The 19,652-nt window shown below is 49.5% G+C and overlaps 1 protein-coding gene across 3 annotated transcripts in view; it reads right to left on the bottom strand.

Moving 5' to 3' along the window:
• The window catches only part of cntrl (centriolin), a 202,457-nt gene that overhangs the window by 23,219 nt on the left and 159,586 nt on the right, over positions 1–19,652 (bottom strand). For all 3 annotated transcript variants that reach the window (XM_072488558.1, XM_072488560.1, XM_072488559.1), the window contains 3 exons: positions 15,138–15,211; positions 1,382–1,570; positions 91–316 (listed from right to left, as the gene is read on the bottom strand). In XM_072488558.1, coding sequence (XP_072344659.1) covers positions 91–316; positions 1,382–1,570; positions 15,138–15,211 — 489 coding nt within the window. The remainder of the gene's footprint in view (positions 1–90; positions 317–1,381; positions 1,571–15,137; positions 15,212–19,652) is intronic.

Here is a 19,652-nt window from a genome sequence, read left to right as displayed (position 1 = left end):
CATCTCTATATAGTTCTGCTACTCATTAGATAAACTTCCAAGCACACTGGGGTGCCTACGCCACTGTGACAATCAGCATTCAAGACTTACTCAGAGAAGCAATCTGGTCCTCCAGCATAATACATTGTTCCTCATCACGTTGCAGTTTTCTTGATCGTTCCTCCATCAAGTTCACTTTTACAACAGCCTGCTCAAATTTGTCTCTCTTATCCGATAGCTCAGCTTCCAAAGCTTTGAGGTGGGCCTTTACCTTAGATGCAGATTGTTCCAATTTCATCCCCTCACATTGAATATCCTTCTCAATACGCTGCAACAACTAAACAGATTAAATGAAAAAACCTCAGTAAAGTCATCCTGCAGTTACTAGAAAACTTTCTTTACTGACTTGGCGCAATGTGCTACCACTCCACCATAGTGCCTTAGGATAATGATTTATATTCAAAACCGCCTGTCAAAATTCTGATCTGAGACAATGGGAGGGTATTTAAAGGCTAGGTATCATTCTGAAGTGAGAGGGTGGGGAGGGTGAAGGAGAATATTGAGCAAAGTAGCCACACCATACGAGGAAGAGGTAATCATCTTTCAGCCTTCTTGACGAATACCATGGTGGAAATTGATGAAATTCATTAAGAGGACTTAAAAAAATTATGCAACACATAGAAACACACAAGAAAAATCAAAATCAATGATTCCATTACCCAGCAGGCCAAGGGCAGTGATTGTGTTTTCCATATTTTTGTCCGTCTCCATAGCACTTGCAAGATTCCCTCCAAGTCATACACCCAGTGACTAGGAAAGTCATTGCTGCTCGTCAAAATCCTGGAACTCTACACTCAACAGCACAGCACTGTGGGTGTACCAACACCACATGGACTACAGCGTTTCAAGAAGGTAATTAACTCCCATTTCCTCAAGGGCAAATAGGAATGGACAATAAATGCTGGCTAGCCAAGGATGCACAAATCCCACAAATGAATAATATTTTTAAAAACCGTTCCTATTTTTAAAAAAATCCATTAAAAATCTGTTGTTAATGTCAAGCCCTCTATTGCCACGAACCTGATTTTTATTATTTCTTCATTGAGATACAGTGTTATTTATTTATATTTCAGAGTATCCAATTAAGAGGCAATTTAGCGTGACCAATCCACCTACCCTGCACATCTTTTGGGTTGTGGGGTGTGTGAGACCCACGCAGACACGGGGAGAATGTGCAAACTCCACACGGACAGAGACCCAGGGCTGGGATCGAACCTGGGACTGTGGCGCCGTGAGGCAGCAGTGCTAACCACTGTGCCGTCCACGAGATACAGTGTTATTAATTGATTTGCACAGACTATGTTAAATATTTAGATATGTATTTATTTCTCAGTCCTCCTACCCGTTGCTGGTCTGTGAATTCATTTTGTTTTTCTTCAATTTGTTGCTGAAGCACGAATAACTCTTGTTCTTTTCTGTGTTCTTTCTCCAGACAGGCTTGGAATTTACATGCACTTTGATTTATATTTTCCTTGAGCGTCAGCTGTTCTGTTTTTAATGCATCACGCTTTTTAGTGATATTCTTAAAATCCTAGGAAATCAATGAAAGGTGAATGACTATCTGACATGAGCATTTATTCACCGATACACACAATACAAATTTTGTAAGTATTCAGTCACAGCTAATTGAACATTTAAAAATCTAAATGCTTTACAAGATTTATCTTTGTTAAATTAACAAGTTGCACCATCTGCTATATGCATTCTGTTTATCATCATACAACAGTCCTTTTTTAGTTATGAATCAATTAGAAAGATGAAATTAAGTGACGACATGATTATTAAATTGTACAATTCCTAAACTTTTTTACATGGTTAGAATATTCTTTATGATATTTTGGATCTGTTTACCAAGAAAGAACCAAGGAACTATAATACATAATTAAATGTCACAAGTTGTTTATGGCTTCTTCAATTAAACAGCACAGCACTGAGAGACAAAATATCATTCCATTTGTCTCAATCTCTATGCTTCACATGTACCTGTACAGTAAGTATATTGTCCAACACAACATAAAAACCAGGTGCGACACAGGTTGACACCAAATGCTGAAGTAGAAATAACATCTTTTTGTATAACAGGATTATAACTTGCTGGAGTGCGGAGGTGGCGAAGAGGAGGGCCGGGTGGCTGGCCGAGGAGGGGTCATGGCTAGTCGGCCGGGGAGGGGGGGCGGGTAGCCCCCTGATCCGGCTAATAACCTGGAATGTAAGGGGACTGAATGGGCCGGTTAAACAGGCCCGCGTGTTCGCGCACCTGAAGGGGCTCAAGGCGGATGTGGTTATGCTTCAGGAGACACACCTGAAGGTGGCAGACCAGGTAAGATTGAGGAAAGGGTGGGTAGGTCAGGTGTTTCACTCGGGGCTAGATGCCAAAAATTGAGGGGTGGCGATCTTGGTGGGAAAGAAGGTGCCATTTGAGGCTTAGAGCATTGTGGCAGATAATGGCGGTAGGTACATAATGGTAAGTTGCAGGGAGAGAGGGTGGTACTGGTCAATGTGTATGCCCCGAACTGGGACGATGCGGGTTTTATGCGGCGTATGTTGGGTCGGATCCCAGACTTGGAAGTGGGGGGCCTGATAATGGGGGGAGACTTTAACACGGTGTTGGATTCGGCACTGGATCGCTCCAGGTCTAGGACGGGTAGGAAGCCGGCGGCGGCTAGAGTGCTGAAGGGGTTTATGGACCAGATGGGAGGGGTGGACCCTTGGAGATTTGCAAGGCCGGGGACTAGGGAATTTTCATTCTTCTCACATGTCCATAAGGCTTATTCCCGAATCGACTTTTTTGTTTTGAGTAGGGCGCTGATAGCGAGAGTAGAGGACACTGAGTATTCGGCAATATGACCGGGACAAGGATGAGCGGGTTTTTTGGGGGTGAGGACAGGTGTGTTAGGTGCTCAGGGAGTCCAGCAAACCACACCCATATGTTCTGGGCATGCCCAGCGTTGGAGGAATTTTGGAAGGGGGTAGCGAGGACGGTGTCGAGCGTGGTAGGATCCAGGGTCAAACCGGGCTGGGGGCGCGCAATATTTGGGGTGGCAGAGGAGCCGGGAGTGCAGGAGGCGAAAGAGGCCAGAATTCTGGCCTTTGCGACCCTGGTAGCCCGGCGAAGGATTCTTCTTCAGTGGAAGGATGCGAGGCCCCGAAGCGTGGAATCCTGGATCAGCGATATGGTGGGGTTTATTAAGTTGGAGAGGGTGAAATTCGCCTTGAGAGGGTCGGTACAAGGGTTCTTCAGGCGGTGGCAACCGCTTTTAGACTTCCTGGCAGAACGATATGGCATGAGCGGTGCGCAGGGGCCTTCTGGGAGGTGAGTAGCGACTTTAAAACCACTTACCTTTACAGGAGCAGCCCTTTGGATTTCGGCGGCAGCGGTGCGCAGGGGCCTTCTGGGAGGTGAGTAGCGACTTTAAAACCACTTACCTTTACAGGAGCAGCCCTTTGGATTTCGGCGGCAGCGGTGCGCAGGGGCCTTCTGGGAGGTGAGTAGCGACTTTAAAACCACTTACCTTTACAGGAGCAGCCCTTTGGATTTCGGCGGCAGCGGTGCGCAGGGGCCTTCTGGGAGGTGAGTAGCGACTTTAAAACCACTTACCTTTACAGGAGCAGCCCTTTGGATTTCGGCGGCAGCGGTGCGCAGGGGCCTTCTGGGAGGTGAGTAGCGACTTTAAAACCACTTACCTGGTCCCGTGTCTGTTCTTCTTTTCTGTTTTATTTGTTTTTATATAAGGCGGGAACCGGAAGTTCGACCCGCGGACCTCTGGGAAGTCCCCCCCCCACAACCAATAAATTCTGGTGGAGAGGAAACCCGAGACACTACACGTGTAGTGTCTCCCACCCGCCCTCCTCCTCTAACCTAATAATAAGACCCATTGGTGTGAGGTAAGTGCCATATTATATTATTATTATATTATTAGCATTGTGCAGGTCAAGGTTCGGAGGTGGAGGAGCAGTCTCTGTCAGCGAGAGAACCTGAGAACATCTAAGACACTCAGAAGGTAAGTAAGTGATTTTTACTTATTTTTACTTTTATACCTTTTTTCAAATTGTGTGTGTCGGGGGGGAAACTGAAGTGACATCACAGAAAAGCTGTGGCCAGAGTGGCTAGTATTTGGTAACTAATTAAAAATAATAACTTAATTATAATTTAGAGGGATATCTAAGCCAGAGAACGGAGAGTACTATAGTTAGCTATCGCATTTCTATTAGAAATCTAGTGCTAGGAAACAGATAGTTGACAGTAACTTTGAAATTTAAAAAAAAATATTTTAAAAAAAGACAAATTTTAATTTTAATTAATTGACGCAATGTCAGTTAGAGGGGTGCTGTGCTCTGACTGTGAGATGTGGCAGGTCCGGGAGGCTTCCAGCGTCCCGGATGGCTTCATCTGCAGAAAGTGCACCCAACTGGAGCTCCTCATAGACCGCATGGTTCGGTTGGAGCAGCAATTGGATGCACTTAGGAGCATGCAGGTGGCGGAAAGCGTCATAGATCGCAGTTATGTAAATGTGGTCACACCCAAGGTGCAGGCAGAGAAATGGGTGACCACCAGAAAGGGCAGGCAGTCAGTGCAGGAATCCCCTGTGGTTGTCCCCCTCTCGAACAGATATACCCCTTTGGATACTGTCGGGGGGGATAGCCTATCAGGGGAAAACAGCAGCAGCCAGAGCAGTGGCACCACGGCTGGCTCTGATGTTCAGAAGGGAGGGTCAAAGCGCAGAAGAGTAATAGTAATAGGGGACTCTATAGTCAGGGGCACAGATAGGCACTTCTGTGGACGTGAAAGAGAGTCCAGGATGGTATGTTGCCTCCCTGGTGCCAGGGTCCAGGATGTCTCCGAGCGGGTAGAGGGAATCCTGAAGGGGGAGGGCAAACAGGCAGAGGTCGTTGTACATATTGGTACTAACGACATAGGCAGGAAGGGGCATGAGGTCCTGCAGCAGGAGTTCAGGGAGCTAGGCAGAAAGTTAAAAGACAGGACCTCGAGGGTTGCAATCTCGGGATTACTCCCTGTGCCACGTGCCAGTGAGGCTAGAAATAGGAAGATAGAGCAGCTAAACACGTGGCTAAACAGCTGGTGTAGGAGGGAGGGTTTCCATTATCTGGACCACTGGGAGCTCTTCCGGGGCAGGTGTGACCTGTATAAGAAGGACGGGTTGCATCTAAACCGGAGAGGCATAAATATCCTGGCCGCGAGGTTTGCTAGTGTCACACGGGAGGGTTTAAACTAGTATGGCAGGGGGGTGGGCACGGGAGCAATAGGTCAGAAGGTGAGAGCATTGAGGGAGAACTAGGGAATAGGGACAGTGTGGCTCTGAGGCAGAGCAGACAGGGAGAAGTTGCTGAACACAGCGGGTCTGGCGGCCTGAAGTGCATATGTTTTAATGCAAGGAGTATTACGGGTAAGGCAGATGAACTTAGAGCTTGGATTAGTACTTGGAACTATGATGTTGTTGCCATTACAGAGACCTGGTCGAGGGAAGGGCAGGATTGGCAGCTAAACGTTCCAGGATTTAGATGTTTCAGGTGGGATAGAGGGAGATGTAAAAGGGGAGGTGGAGTTGCGCTACTTGTTCGGGAGAATATCACAGCTGTACTGCGAGAGGACACCTCAGAGGGCAGTGAGGCTATATGGGTAGAGATCAGGAATAAGAAGGGTGCAGTCACAATGTTGGGGGTACACTACAGGCCTCCCAACAGCCAGCGGGAGATAGAGGAGCAGATAGGTAGACAGATTTTGGAAAATAGTAAAAACAACAGGGTTGTGGTGATGGGAGACTTCAACTTCCCCAATATTGACTGGGACTCACTTAGTGCCAGGGGCTTAGACGGGGCGCAGTTTGTAAGGAGCATCCAGGAGGGCTTCTTAAAACAATATGTAGACAGTCCAACTAGGGAAGGGGCGGTACTGGACCTGGTATTGGGGAATGAGCCCGGCCAGGTGGTAGATGTTTCAGTAGGGGAGCATTTCGGTAACAGTGACCACAATTCAGTAAGTTTTAAAGTACTGGTGGACAAGGATAAGAGTGGTCCGAGGATGAATGTGCTAAATTGGGGGAAGGCTAATTATAACAATATTAGGCGGGAACTGAAGATCATAGATTGGGGGCGGATGTTTGAGGGCAAATCAACATCTGACATGTGGGAGGCTTTCAAGTGGCAGTTGAAAGGAATACAGGACCGGCATGTTCCTGTGAGGAAGAAAGATAAATACGGCAATTTTCGGGAACCTTGGATGACAAGTGATATTGTAGGCCTCGTCAAAAAGAAAAAGGAGGCATTTGTCAGGGCTAAAAGGCTGGGAACAGACAAAGCCTGCGTGGAATATAAGGAAAGTAGGAAGGAACTTAAGCAAGGAGTCAGGAGGGCTAGAAGGGGTCACGAAAAGTCATTGGCAAATAGGGTTAAGGAAAATCCCAAGGCTTTTTACACGCACATAAAAAGCAAGAGGGTAGCCAGGGAAAGGGTTGGCCCACTGAAGGATAGGCAAGGGAATCTATGTGTGGAGCCAGAGGAAATGGGCGAGGTACTAAATGAATACTTTGCATCAGTATTCACCAAAGAGAAGGAATTGGTAGATGTTGAGTCTGGAGAAGGGGGTGTAGATAGCCTGGGTCACATTGTGATCCAAAAAGACGAGGTGTTGGGTGTCTTAAAAAATATTAAGGTAGATAAGTCCCCAGGGCCTGATGGGATCTACCCCAGAATACTGAAGGAGGCTGGAGAGGAAATTGCTGAGGCCTTGACAGAAATCTTTGGATCCTCATTGTCTTCAGGGGATGTCCCGGAGGACTGGAGAATAGCCAATGTTGTTCCTCTGTTTAAGAAGGGTAGCAAGGATAATCCAGGGAACTACAGGCCGGTGAGCCTTACTTCAGTGGTAGGGAAATTACTGGAGAGAATTCTTCGAGTCAGGATCTACTCCCATTTGGAAGCAAATGGACGTATTAGTGAGAGGCAGCACGGTTTTGTGAAGGGGAGGTCGTGTCTCACTAACTTGATAGAGTTTTTCGAGGAGGTCACTAAGATGATTGATGCAGGTAGGGCAGTAGATGTTGTCTATATGGACTTCAGTAAGGCCTTTGACAAGGTCCCTCATGGTAGACTAGTACAAAAGGTGAAGTCACACGGGATCAGGGTTGAGCTGGCAAGGTGGATACAGAACTGGCTAGGCCATAGAAGGCAGAGAGTAGCAATGGAGGGATGCTTTTCTAATTGGAGGGCTGTGACCAGTGGTGTTCCACAGGGATCAGTGCTGGGACCTTTGCTCTTTGTAGTATATATAAATGATTTGGAGGAAAATGTAACTGGTCTGATTAGTAAGTTTGCAGACGACACAAAGGTTGGTGGAATTGCGGATAGCGATGAGGACTGTCGGAGGATACAGCAGGATTTAGATTGTCTGGAGACTTGGGCGGAGAGATGGCAGATGGAGTTTAATCCGGACAAATGTGAGGTAATGCATTTTGGAAGGTCTAATGCAGGTAGGGAATATACAGTGAATGGTAGAACCCTCAAGAGTATTGAAAGTCAAAGAGATCTAGGAGTACAGGTCCACAGGTCATTGAAAGGGGCAACACAGGTGGAGAAGGTAGTCAAGAAGGCATACGGCATGCTTGCCTTCATTGGCCGGGGCATTGAGTATAAGAATTGGCAAGTCATGTTGCAGCTGTATAGAACCTTAGTTAGGCCACACTTGGAGTATAGTGTTCAATTCTGGTCGCCACACTACCAGAAGGATGTGGAGGCTTTAGAGAGGGTGCAGAAGAGATTTACCAGAATGTTGCCTGGTATGGAGGGCATTAGCTATGAGGAGCGGTTGAATAAACTCGGTTTGTTCTCACTGGAACGAAGGAGGTTGAGGGGAGACCTGATAGAGGTATACAAAATTATGAGGGGCATAGACAGAGTGGATAGTCAGAGGCTTTTCCCCAGGGTAGAGGGGTCAATTACTAGGGGGCATAGGTTTAAGGTGAGAGGGGCAAGGTTTAGAGTAGATGTACGAGGCAAGTTTTTTACGCAGAGGGTAGTGGGTGCCTGGAACTCGCTACCGGAGGAGGTAGTTGAAGCAGGGACGATAGAGACATTTAAGGGGCATCTTGACAAATATATGAATAGGATGGGAATAGAAGGATACGGACCCAGGAAGTGTAGAAGATTGTAGTTTAGTCGGGCAGCATGGTCGGCACGGGCTTGGAGGGCCGAAGGGCCTGTTCCTGTGCTGTACATTTCTTTGTTCTTTGATAGACATTGGTCAATGGCAGCAGCAGCTCGGGGAGGGGGGGGGGGTTTACTTTATTTTTGTTTTTGTTATTTACACTGGAGGGTCTGAGGGGGTGTATATACCTGTTGTGTTAAGTCGGGGTGTTAATGTTAATTTATTATTGATGTACAGGTTATTTACGGTTATGGGGGTTGCTTTTCTAGATTGTGTTTTGTACTTAACCCTGTTGGGTTCTTTTTTTTCATTTTGTTATTGATATTTTATGAAAACCTTTAATAAAAATTATTTTTTACAAAAAGGATTATATCTTGCCATTCATCAAGTGTACATCTTGAAATTGGACACCAATTACTTTGTGTCATGCAGTGAGGCTTTAAAAAAAATATTTTAATTGAGTTTCTAAGATTTTGTATCAAGAATTTACAAAGTAAAACCAAATTAGCACATGTATCAACAAAAGGAAAACTTCCAATAGACAACTGTACCAATCACACCCCCTTAAAGAATATACTTTACTTGCAAACTTTACTTGGTTGGAAATGGCCAGAACACTTATTTATTTTTTCATATTTTTATTCTCCTTTTTTCACGTTTACATTATCATAGAATTTACAGTGCAGAAGGAGGCCATTCGGCCCATCGAGTCTGTACCAGCTCTTGGAAAGAGCACCCCACCCAAGGTCAACACCTCCACCCTATCCCCATAACCCAGTAACCCCACCCAACACTAAGGGCAATTTTGGACACTAAGGGCAATTTATCATGGCCAATCCACCTAACCTGCACATCTTTGGGCTGTGGGAGGAAACCGGAGCACCCGGAGGAAACCCACGGACACACGGGGAGGATGTGCAGACTCCGCACAGACAGTGACCCAAGCCGGAGTCGAACCTGGGACCCTGGAGCTGTGAAGCAATTGTGCTATCCACAATGCTACCGTGCTGCCTATATTTAATGATGAAATCACAACTAATTAATAATAACAAATACAGTGGCAATCCCCTAGCCAACAATCCCCTCATCCCACCCACCCTCAAACAGCTCCCAACATTTTGAATACAAAACACCAATGAAAAAGAATCATTAATTTATACATTCCAAACCACCCCCCCAACCTCCCTAAATGTTTGATGTCATCCAATTCGTAAAAATGTATGATGAACAAAGCCCATGAGTTGTAGAACCCTTCCATCCTCCCCCTCAACTTGAACTTTACTTTCTCGAGTGTTGAGAACTCCTGCAGTTCCCCTCGTCACGCCGAGGCACAGGGCGGAGAAACCGACCACCCCAACAGAATCCGCCTTCGGGCAATCAGCGAGGCGAAGGCTGAGACATCTGCCTCCGTACTTGCTTCTAACTCCGACCGATCCGACACCCCGAATATGGCTTCTAGGGGACATGATTAGAGTCTCACATACACCATCCTTGAGATTACCCTAAAGATCTCCCTCCAATACCACTCCAGTTTTGGGCAGGACCAAAACATAAGAACGTGATTTGCGGGGCCGCCCCACAGCGTTCATAAACATCCTCCACCCCCTCAAAAAGTCGGCTCATCCTTACCCTTGTGAGGTTCGCCCTATATACCACCTTCAACGGTATCAGCCCCAACCTCGCACACAAAGTTGAGGCATTCACCCTCTGTCGCACCTCACACCACAACCTCTCCTCCATGCCCTCCCCCAAATCTTCCTCCCACTTTGCCTTCGTCCCATCCAGTGATATCTTATCTTCTCCCAGAATAACCCCATAAATCGCTGACACCACCCCTTTCTCCAATCCCCTCGCCGTCAATATCTTTTCCAACAGTGTGGGGGCCTTTGCAATCGGAAAGCTCTATGCCTCCTTCCTGGCAAAATTTCAGACCCGCATATACCTAAACATCTTCCCCTGCCCCAACCCATATTTCTCCTCCAGCTCCTCCAACTTCGTAAACTGGCCTCCCAGAAACACATCCTTTAATACCCTAACTCCCCATTTCTCCCATCTCCGAAAATTGCCATCCCATCTCCCTGGTTCAAATCTATGCTTCCCTCGAATTGGCATTTCCCTTGACCCCGCCCACAACCTAAAGTGCTGGCGCAACTGCCTCCAGATCCTGAGCGTCGCCACTACAAAACACGTATTTACAATAGTTTAAGTACATTGTGGTTCACGTCGGTCTCTTGTGGTTTTCTTCCCTTTTGCCTGTCCCCCATGATCCTCTTGGGTTCATTCGTCCACCCCGCCTTTATTTCTTTTCCTTGTTCCGTGACTTGCTCTGTGTCCCCTCCCCCACTTTATTGGTTGCTGGCCACAAAGTTGGTGAATGGCTTCCACGTCCTGTGAAAACCTTCTTCCGACCCATGTTTGATGAATTTTATCTTCTCCAGCCTGAGAAATTCCGCCAGGTCAGACAGCCAGTCAGCAACCTTGGGTGGTGATGCCGATCATCAGCCGAGCAGGAGTCTCCGGCGGGTGATCAGGGAGGCAAAGGCGGGCGCGTCAGCCCCCCCGCTCCCCATGTAGAGCTTCGGCTGCTCTGAGACACGGAAGAGCGGCACAAGTGGGCATGGTTCCACCCTCATTCCTACAGCCTTGGACATGGCCTCAAAGACGGATATCCAGTACTCGACAAGTCTGGGGAAAGACCAGAACAGGTGGGTGTCGTTGGCTGGACATATTGGCTGGCTCCCTGGCATAGTTCGCATTCTCTTCCACCTCATTCATGTTCTGGTTAGGTGTACACCTCCTTTAGCTACATTAGGCTCAGCCCTGGACATGTGGAAGTGAAGTCTTTCCTGTGCAGTACGTCGATTCAGAGTCCTCCTCCCCCTATCTCCCTGCCTAGTTCTTCCTCCTACTTTTTCTTTGCCTCGTCTAGGGGTGAGTGTACCTGTTCTAACAGTCGGCCACACATGTCTGCACAGTTCCCCTCCCCAGGTCGCCCGTGTTCAGGAGTCTTTCTAGTACGGAATGTCCCGGCATCTGGGCGCTTCATTGTCATTTCCTTGGAGAGGAATCTTTTGACCTGTATGAACTTCAGGTTGTTCCCTCTCGGGAGCTGGAACTTCTCCGTGAGTTCCCCCAGAATCACTACTCTACCGTCCGTGTACGGGACATGTGGAAGTGAAGTCTTTCCTGTGCAGTACGTCGATTCAGAGTCCTCCTCCCCCTATCTCCCTGCCTAGTTCTTCCTCCTACTTTTTCTTTGCCTCGTCTAGGGGTGAGTGTACCTGTTCTAACAGTCGGCCACACATGTCTGCACAGTTCCCCTCCCCAGGTCGCCCGTGTTCAGGAGTCTTTCTAGTACGGAATGTCCTGGCATCTGGGCGCTTCATTGTCATTTCCTTGGAGAGGAATCTTTTGACCTGTATGAACCTCAGGTTGTTCCCTCTCGGGAGCTGGAACTTCTCCGTGAGTTCCCCCAGAATCACTACTCTACCGTCCGTGTACATGTCTCTAACCGTCAGTGTCCCCTCGTTCTGTCTCCACCTTTTGAAGGAGATGTCCATGGTTGCGGGACTGAACCTGTGATAATTGCAAATGGGGGCCATGGTGGACATTTTGGTCAGTCCAAAGTGCTGTTTTATTTGTTTCCACGTACGGACCGTGGCTATTACCATCCAAACAAATGTCATGATTAGCTGTGTTGAAAAAGGCCTTGGGGATGTAGATCAGGAGTGATCTGAACAGGAAGAGGAACCTGGGCAGCACATTCATCTTGATCACCTGCACTCTCCCTGCAAGGGAGAGTGGGAGTGAGCTCCACCTCTGCAGGTCCTTTTTAACTTCCTCCACCAGACATGTCAGGTTCCACTTATGGATCCGTGTTAGTCATGGGCTATTTTGATCACCAGATGATGGAATTTGGTCTGTGCCAGCTTGAACAACAGTCACTCCAGCTCTGCTCCTCCCCCTTGCGGGTTCACAGGGAAAATTTCACTCTTACTCAGGTTAAGTTTGCAACCTGAGAAGACTCCAAATTACTTCAGGAGTTTCGTTATTCCTTCCATGTTGGCCAGGGGATTCGAGATGTAGAGGAGCAGGTCATCTGCATAGATTTGATACTTCTCTACCCTTTGGCCGCTATGAGGGCAATCGCCGGTGGCTCAGTTGCCAGAGCAAACAGGGGCGGGGTCAATGGGCTTCCCTGCCTCATGCCTCTGTGTAGTCAGATGTATCCTCAGCTGGTTGCATTTGTCCATATGCTCACCATGGGCGCTCCGTACAGTACTTTCACCCAGGTGAACCCTGGCTGAAATCCAAACCATTCCAGTGCCTCGATGGGATACTTCCAGTTGACCTTGTAGAAGGCTTTCGCTGCGTCCAGGGAGATGATCACTTTTGGTGTTCTTTCCCCGGATGGGGTCATGGTCACATTCAGCAGGTGCCTGATGGCTGTCTGCCCTTGACACAGCCAGTCTAATCTTCTGCAACTACCTCTTGACACGCAACTCTCCAGGGCCTTCGCCAGGATCTTAGCGTCAGTGTTAAGGAGTGGAATGGATCTGTAGGATTCACACTCCGTCAGGTCTTTGTCGTTTATAGGGATCAGTGATATTAAGGCCTGTGCCAGCGTTGGTGGCAGGGTACCCTTGCTTGTGAGTCTGCAAACATCTACTGCATGTGCGCGGCTAGTGCTGGCATGAATTATTTTATAGAAGTCTACCGAGAGCTGCACACCTTTGAGTTCTGTCCCGCACAATTGTCCTTTGTTTTTGAAAGTTTGTGTTCACTGCTGCTGCTGCCTTCCCAGCCTGTGCATGAATTTGTCTGTGCGTAATACTCTTTTCCCTGGAGGGTTACTGTTATTACCTGCCTGCTTACCATTGGCTGGGGACTAATGACAATCCCACAATCCTGTGGGAGTATGAGCTTCCCCAATGAGGGGGGGGGCGGAGAAATCATTAGCAGACTCCCTATAGAAATAAAGCTGGCCAGTTTGAAACCAGCAGGAAGGAGTGAGCAGCAAGTGAAGTTGCTGCTGCTGTTGTATATATATATATATATATATATATGTTACTGTCAATAAATGGTATTTCTTTGTATCCTTAAAACTCGTGCTGGATTCTTCGTGGCCCTCACAATAGTTACCCAGAGCTTGGCCGAGTACAGAATCCCAAACCGCACCTGGTTCGTGCGTAGGGCTGCCGTTTGCCAGTTTCTGTGCCAGAATCCTTTCTTTCGGGGAGTGGAGAGATTGATTTTGTCTTTTATTTGACGGGTAAAAAGTCTAGGATTCTGAAGACGGTCCTTCAGAGACTGGCAGTCGGGGGCTTGGTGTTGCCGAGCTTCATTATATTATTACTGGGCGGCAAATGGTGAAATGTGTTGGGGCGACTTGGGGATCCTGAGGCTGGCTGGGTGCGGATGGAGTCAGGGTCGTGTAGGGGGTCAGGGTTAAGAGTGTTAGTGATGGCCTTGCTGCCATATTCTCCAGGAAAATATTCAGCGAACCCGGTGGTGGTCTCCACATTGGCGATATCGAGACAATTTTGGCGGTTCTTCAAATTAGAGGCAGTATCGAAGCTGGCGCCAATGTGTGCGAACCATGTGTTTGAGCCGGCGAGGTTGGATGCCAGGTTTAGGGGATGGGAGGAGAAGGGGTGGAATGCATGAGGAATTTGTTTTTGTAGAGGCAATTTGCGAGCTTGAGGAATTGTCGGAGAAAACTGGGCTTTCGCAGGTGGATACATTTAGGTATCTACAGGTTTGCAATTTTGCGAAAAAGATCTTTCCGACATTCCCTGTGGTGCCACCGTCCTCGTTCTTGGAGAGGGTGTTGTCGCTGGCAGGGATAGAGGAGGGGGGTACCTTGGGGATTTATGCTGGGATTATGGCGGAGGATGCAGTGTCGGTGGAAGGGGTTAAGGCTAAGTAAAAGGAGCTGGGGTTGGAGTTAGAGGATGGGTGTGCTGTGAGGCTCTCTGGAGGGTGAATGCAACGTCGTCATGTGCGGGATTAGGGTTGTGTAATAACCTGCACATGGCACATCAAATTGAGGATGATTGTTTCCCTGTGCTCATTGGGAGTGCACTGGGATAATAGTCAGCCAGAGTGAGGCTGACTAGAAAGGAGAGGGGATTGGTAAGCTGCAGTCGGGCCTCATGTATATAATGTCATATTAATAAATGTCTCTACAACTTGCCTGGACTCCCCAAACCTTTAGGTTGATATAGTTGAAGGTAGCGCATAGGGCCCATTTGACTAAGTCTAGGATGAGCAGGATGTTTGTGGGAGTGGAGGATGAGTGTGAGCGTTGTGGGAGGGGTCTGGCTAATCATGTGCACATGGTCTGGTCGTGTCCTAAGCTTGTGGGGTTCTGTGTCTCCTCTTTTAGCACCATGTCAACGATTATACAAATTGAAATGAAGCCCTGTCCCTTAAGGGCCACATTTGGGGTGCCGGACCTGACTGAGCTGCAGACAGGGGTGCGGGCTGATGTTCCGGCCTTTGCCTCGCTGATCGCTCGAAGGTGGGTGCTGATGGGGTGGAGGTCAACTTCTCCATTCAGTGCCTCAGTGTGGTTGGGGGATCTGATAGAGTTTTTATATCTCGAGAAAGTTAAGTACACTGTGAGGGGGGCAATCTAGGGGTTCTAACGGAGTGGGCAGCTGTTCATTCTGTACTTGTTGGGGGCCTTTTTGTTCAGTAGTGGGGCGAGGGGGGGGGGGGGGGTTAAGTTGGTTTGTTGTTTTGCTATAATATATAAAATTGAAAAAGTTGAATTAAAATATTTAAAAAATTACACAAACTGCAGTCCAATATTTGATAATGTATCTTCTATCACCTGATACATTGGTTAAAATAATTTACACGTGTTTCTACTTGTTCTTAAACCTGACTGCAAGCTTGGTATGTTCAACTTAAAATGAAGTCATGGATTTACCTGGTCTGCTAACTGTAGCTGTTCTTTGATATCTCGGAGATTATCCATCACCATTTCCAGCTCTGCCTTTTTCTCTATTCAACAGAAATATTTTCTGATTAAGTAGTTAACTTTTCAGTTTAAAATATTTTTGTAATTTCTTTACTCATTGAAGATTATTCTAAAGAGAAATGACAAAAATCTAGTTCAGCAGGGCAGCACGGTGGCACAGTGGTTAGCATTGCTGCCTCACAGCGCCGAGGTCCCTGGTTCGATCCTGGATCTGGGTCACTGTCCGTGTGGAGTTTGCACATTCTCCCCATGTTTGCGTGGGTTTCGCCCCCACAACCCAAAGATGTGCAGGGTAGGTAGATTAGCCATGCTAAATTGCCCCTTAATTGGAAAAAATGAATTGGATACTCTAAAATTTAAAAAGAATCTAGTTCAGCAGTGTGTGACCCCATGTCAATCTGTTGCTGGAAGTGTAGCACAGTCACAGAGGTTTACAGCATGGAAACAGGCCCTTCGGCCCAACTTGTCCATGCCACCCAGTTTTTACCACTAAGCTAGTCCCAATTCCCTCATTTGGCACATAATCCCTCTATACCCATTTTACGCATATAACTGTCTAAATGTTTTTTAAAAGACAAAATTGTACCCGCCTCTTATTACTGCCTCTGGAGGGACTTCCGGGTGCGGCTATGCAGAGCTAGGTCGCATATTCGGTAGCTCACGCTTGGGACGGACATTTGGGCTCTTTACAGGGCCCCCATGGCATTTGTTTGGCATTTCCCAGTGTGGGAAGAAGACTGCAACATTCACCCGACAGTGTCCCCCAGGAATGGTATGTCTCTTGGTTACCAGACCCGGCAGAAACAGTAAAAGATTTGGCTTTAACTGCAGGATAAACAAAGCCTCTTCCAGCATGCAAGCGGGGGAAGGGCAAGCTTAGAGGCTGCAAGCTGACTTGAGGGCGTTTATTAAAGGTGAATTCTAGCAGCAGAGGGAACAACTGTGAAAAGATCTACCAAGGCCATTGAAGAAGCGGCGACGAGGCATCCGGTGGTGGCCATGGAGGAGTAGGTCGCGCATTCGGCAGCTCCCGTCTGGAACGGACTCTCAGACCTTTTGGGGCAGATTGGTGAAGCGAACACTGCCAAAAGGATTCCCTCTCGAGACTTCCGGTTGCGGCTATGGGGAGTTAAGTCGCACATTCGGTGGCTCCCGCAAAAACGGACTTTTGGGCTCTTTTCAGGGCCCCCAAGGGCACTTTTTCGACGTTTCCCGGTGTGGGAAGGAGTTAATAATAGCTCCCCGTCAGTATATGGCTTCAACTAGGAGCAGGGCGACAAAAAAGGTGGTGGTGGACCAGAAGAAGGGAGGAAGAAGGACAAAATGGCGACAGGCGGAGACCAGGCAGCGTGCAGGCAGTGGACGGAGGAGCAACAGGAGGGTATCAAGCGCTGCCTCAGAGAGATTAAAACGGACCTGCTAGAGCCAATGAAGGCTTCTATCGATAAGCTACTGGAGACACAGACGGCCCAGGGGGTGGCGATCCGAGAGGCTCGGCAAAAGATCTCTGACAATGAGGACGCGATCTTAGGCCTGGCGGTAAAGGTGGAGGCGCACGAGGCGCTCCACAAGAAATGGCAGGAGCGGTTCGAGGAGATGGAGAATCGGTCGAGGCGGAAGAATCTGCGGATTCTGGACCTCCCGGAGGGGCTGGAGGGGCCGGACATGGGGGCCTATGTGGTCACCATGTTGAACTCGCTGATGGGAGTGGGGTCCTTCCAGGGGCCCCTGGTGCTGGCGAGGAGGCCCAAGGCTAACGAGCCTCCGCGGGCGGTGCTGGTGCGGTTCCATCGGTTCGTCGATCGGGAGTATGTGCTCAGGTGGGCCAAGAAGGAGAGGAGCAGCAGGTGGGAGAACGCGGAGGTTCGGATATACCAGGACTGGAGTGCGGAGCTGGCGAAGAGGAGGGCCAGGTACAATCGAGTGAAGGCGGTGCTGCACAGGAAGGGGGTGAAGTTTGGCATGTTGCAGCCGGCGCGACTGTGGGTTACCTACAAGGACTGGCACCATTATTTTGAATCCCCAGAGGAGGCGTGGGCCTTTGTTCAGGCCGAGAAGCTGGACACAGACTGAGGGTCGGGATGGGCGATTGGGGACTGCGGCGGATATGCCTATTTTTGGTTGGGGGCGGGGGGGCCTTTGCATTGTTTTGGGATTCTTTTTCTCTCTGTTTTTCTCTTTCGGGTTGGGGAGGGTGGATGGGGCGGGTTGGGCACTGTTTTGGTTGGTGGCGGGGCCTGGTAGGTGGAGAGCGCGGGTTTTATTCCAGCGCCAAAGACTGGGGGAGTGGTGGGGGCGGGGAAGCGAGGATTGTTTCCCGCGCTTAGAACGGAGGGGGGAGGGGGAGAGCCTGTGGATGGGGAGCGGGAGAGGAGGGTGTGCCACACAATGGGAGGAGTCGAAGGGGACGCGGGAGTGGCCGGGGTCAGCTGGAGTCAGCTGACTTGATGAAGTGCAATGGGGGGAGTAAACCAGCTAGGATGGGTCCTAGCCCGGGGAGGGGGATGGGGGATCGGGTTGCTGCTGCTAAGGTCAAAGAGGAGCTGGAGCGAGTGGGGGAGGGGGTCGAGACCGGGGGGGGGGGGGGTGCCGCTGTGGGGAACGGGCCATGGCTAGTTGGCGTGGCAGGGGGGCGGGTAGCCCCCTGATCCGGCTGATAACCAGGAATGTAAGGGGACTGAAAGGGCCTGTTAAGCGGGCCCGCGTGTTCGCGCACCTGAAGGGGCTCAAGGCGGATGTGGTTATGCTCCAGGAGACACACCTGAAGGTGGCAGACCAGGTAAGACTGAGGAAAGGGTGGGTAGGTCAGGTGTTTCACTCGGGGCTAGATGCCAAAAATCAAGGGGTGACGATCTTGGTGGGAAAGAAGGTGTCATTCGAGGCATCGAGCATTGTGGCAGATAATGGCGGTAGGTACATAATGGTAAGTGGTAAGTTGCAGGGAGAGAGGGTGGTACTGGTCAATGTGTATGCTCCGAACTGGGACGATGCGGGTTTTATGCGGCGTATGTTGGGTCGGATCCCAGACTTGGAAGTGGGGGGCCTGATAATGGGGGGAGACTTTAACACGGTGTTGGATCTGGCACTGGATCGCTCCAGGTCTAGGACGGGTAGGAAGCCGGCGGCGGCTAGAGTGTTGAGGGGATTTATGGACCAAATGGGAGGGGTGGACCCTTGGAGATTTGCAAGGCCGGGGGCGAGGGAATTTTCATTCTTCGCACATGTCCATAAGGCTTATTCTCGAATCAACTTTATCATTTTGAGTAGGGCGCTGATAGCGAGAGTAGAGGATACCGAGTATTCGGCAATAGCCATTTCGGACCACGCCCTGCATTGGGTGGACTTGGAGATGGGGGAGGAGAGGGACCAGCACCCACTGTGGCGCTTGGATGTGGGGCTGTTGGCGGATGAGGAGGTGAGCGAGCGGGTCCGAGGAAGTATAGAGAGGTACTTGGAGACCAACGACAACGGGGAGGTCCGAGTGGGGATGGTATGGGAGGCACTGAAGGCGGTGGTGAGGGGAGAGCTGATCTCCATTCGGGCCCACTAGGAGCGGATGGAGCGGGGGAGAGGGAGAGGCTGGTGGGGGAGATGGTGAGGGTAGACAGGAGGTATGCGGAAGAGCCTGAGAAAGGATTGTTGAGGAAGAGGCGCAGCCTCCAGGCCGAATTCGACCTGGTGACCACCAGGAAGGCGGAGGTGCAGTGGAGGAAGGCCCAGGGGGCGGTCTACGAGTATGGGGAAAAGGCAAGCCGGATGCTGGCGCATCAGCTTCGGAAGCGGGACGCAGCTAGGGAGATCGGGGGAGTTAAGGACAGGGGAGGGAGCGTGGTGCGGAGTGGGGTTGGCATCAATGGGGTCTTCAGGGACTTCTACGAGGAATTGTACCGCTCCAAGCCCCCACGGGAGGAGGGAGGGATGGGCCGTTTCCTGGACCAATTGAGGTTTCCAAAGGTGGAAGAGGGACTGGTAGCGGGACTGGGGGCCCCGATTGGGCTGGAGGAGCTGATCAAAGGGATAGGAAGCATGCAGGCGGGGAAGGCACCGGGGCCGGACGGTTTCCCGGTCGAGTTCTATAAAAAATATATGGACCTGTTGGGCCAGCTGTTAGTTAGGACCTTTAATGAGGCAAGGGAGGGGGGGGCTATACCCCCGACGATGTCCCGGGCACTGATCTCCTTGATCCTGAAGCGGGACAAGGATCCCCTGCAATGTGGGTCTTACAGACTGATTTCCTTGCTAAATGTAGATGCCAAGGTGCTGGCGAAGGTCTTAGCCACGAGGATTGAGGATTGTGTGCCGCAGATCATCCATGAAGACCAGACGGGGTTTTTGAAGGGGAGACAGTTGAACGCGAATGTGCGGAGGCTTTTGAACGTTATCCTGATGCCGGCGAGGGAGGGGGAGGCGGAGATAGTGGTGACGATGGACGCTGAGAAAGCCTTCGATAGGGTAGAGTGGGAG

The sequence above is a fragment of the Scyliorhinus torazame genome, chromosome 22 (assembly GCF_047496885.1).
Source record: "Scyliorhinus torazame isolate Kashiwa2021f chromosome 22, sScyTor2.1, whole genome shotgun sequence".
Classification (NCBI taxonomy): domain Eukaryota; kingdom Metazoa; phylum Chordata; class Chondrichthyes; order Carcharhiniformes; family Scyliorhinidae; genus Scyliorhinus; species Scyliorhinus torazame.
This window is presented reverse-complemented; position numbering and strand designations above follow the sequence as displayed.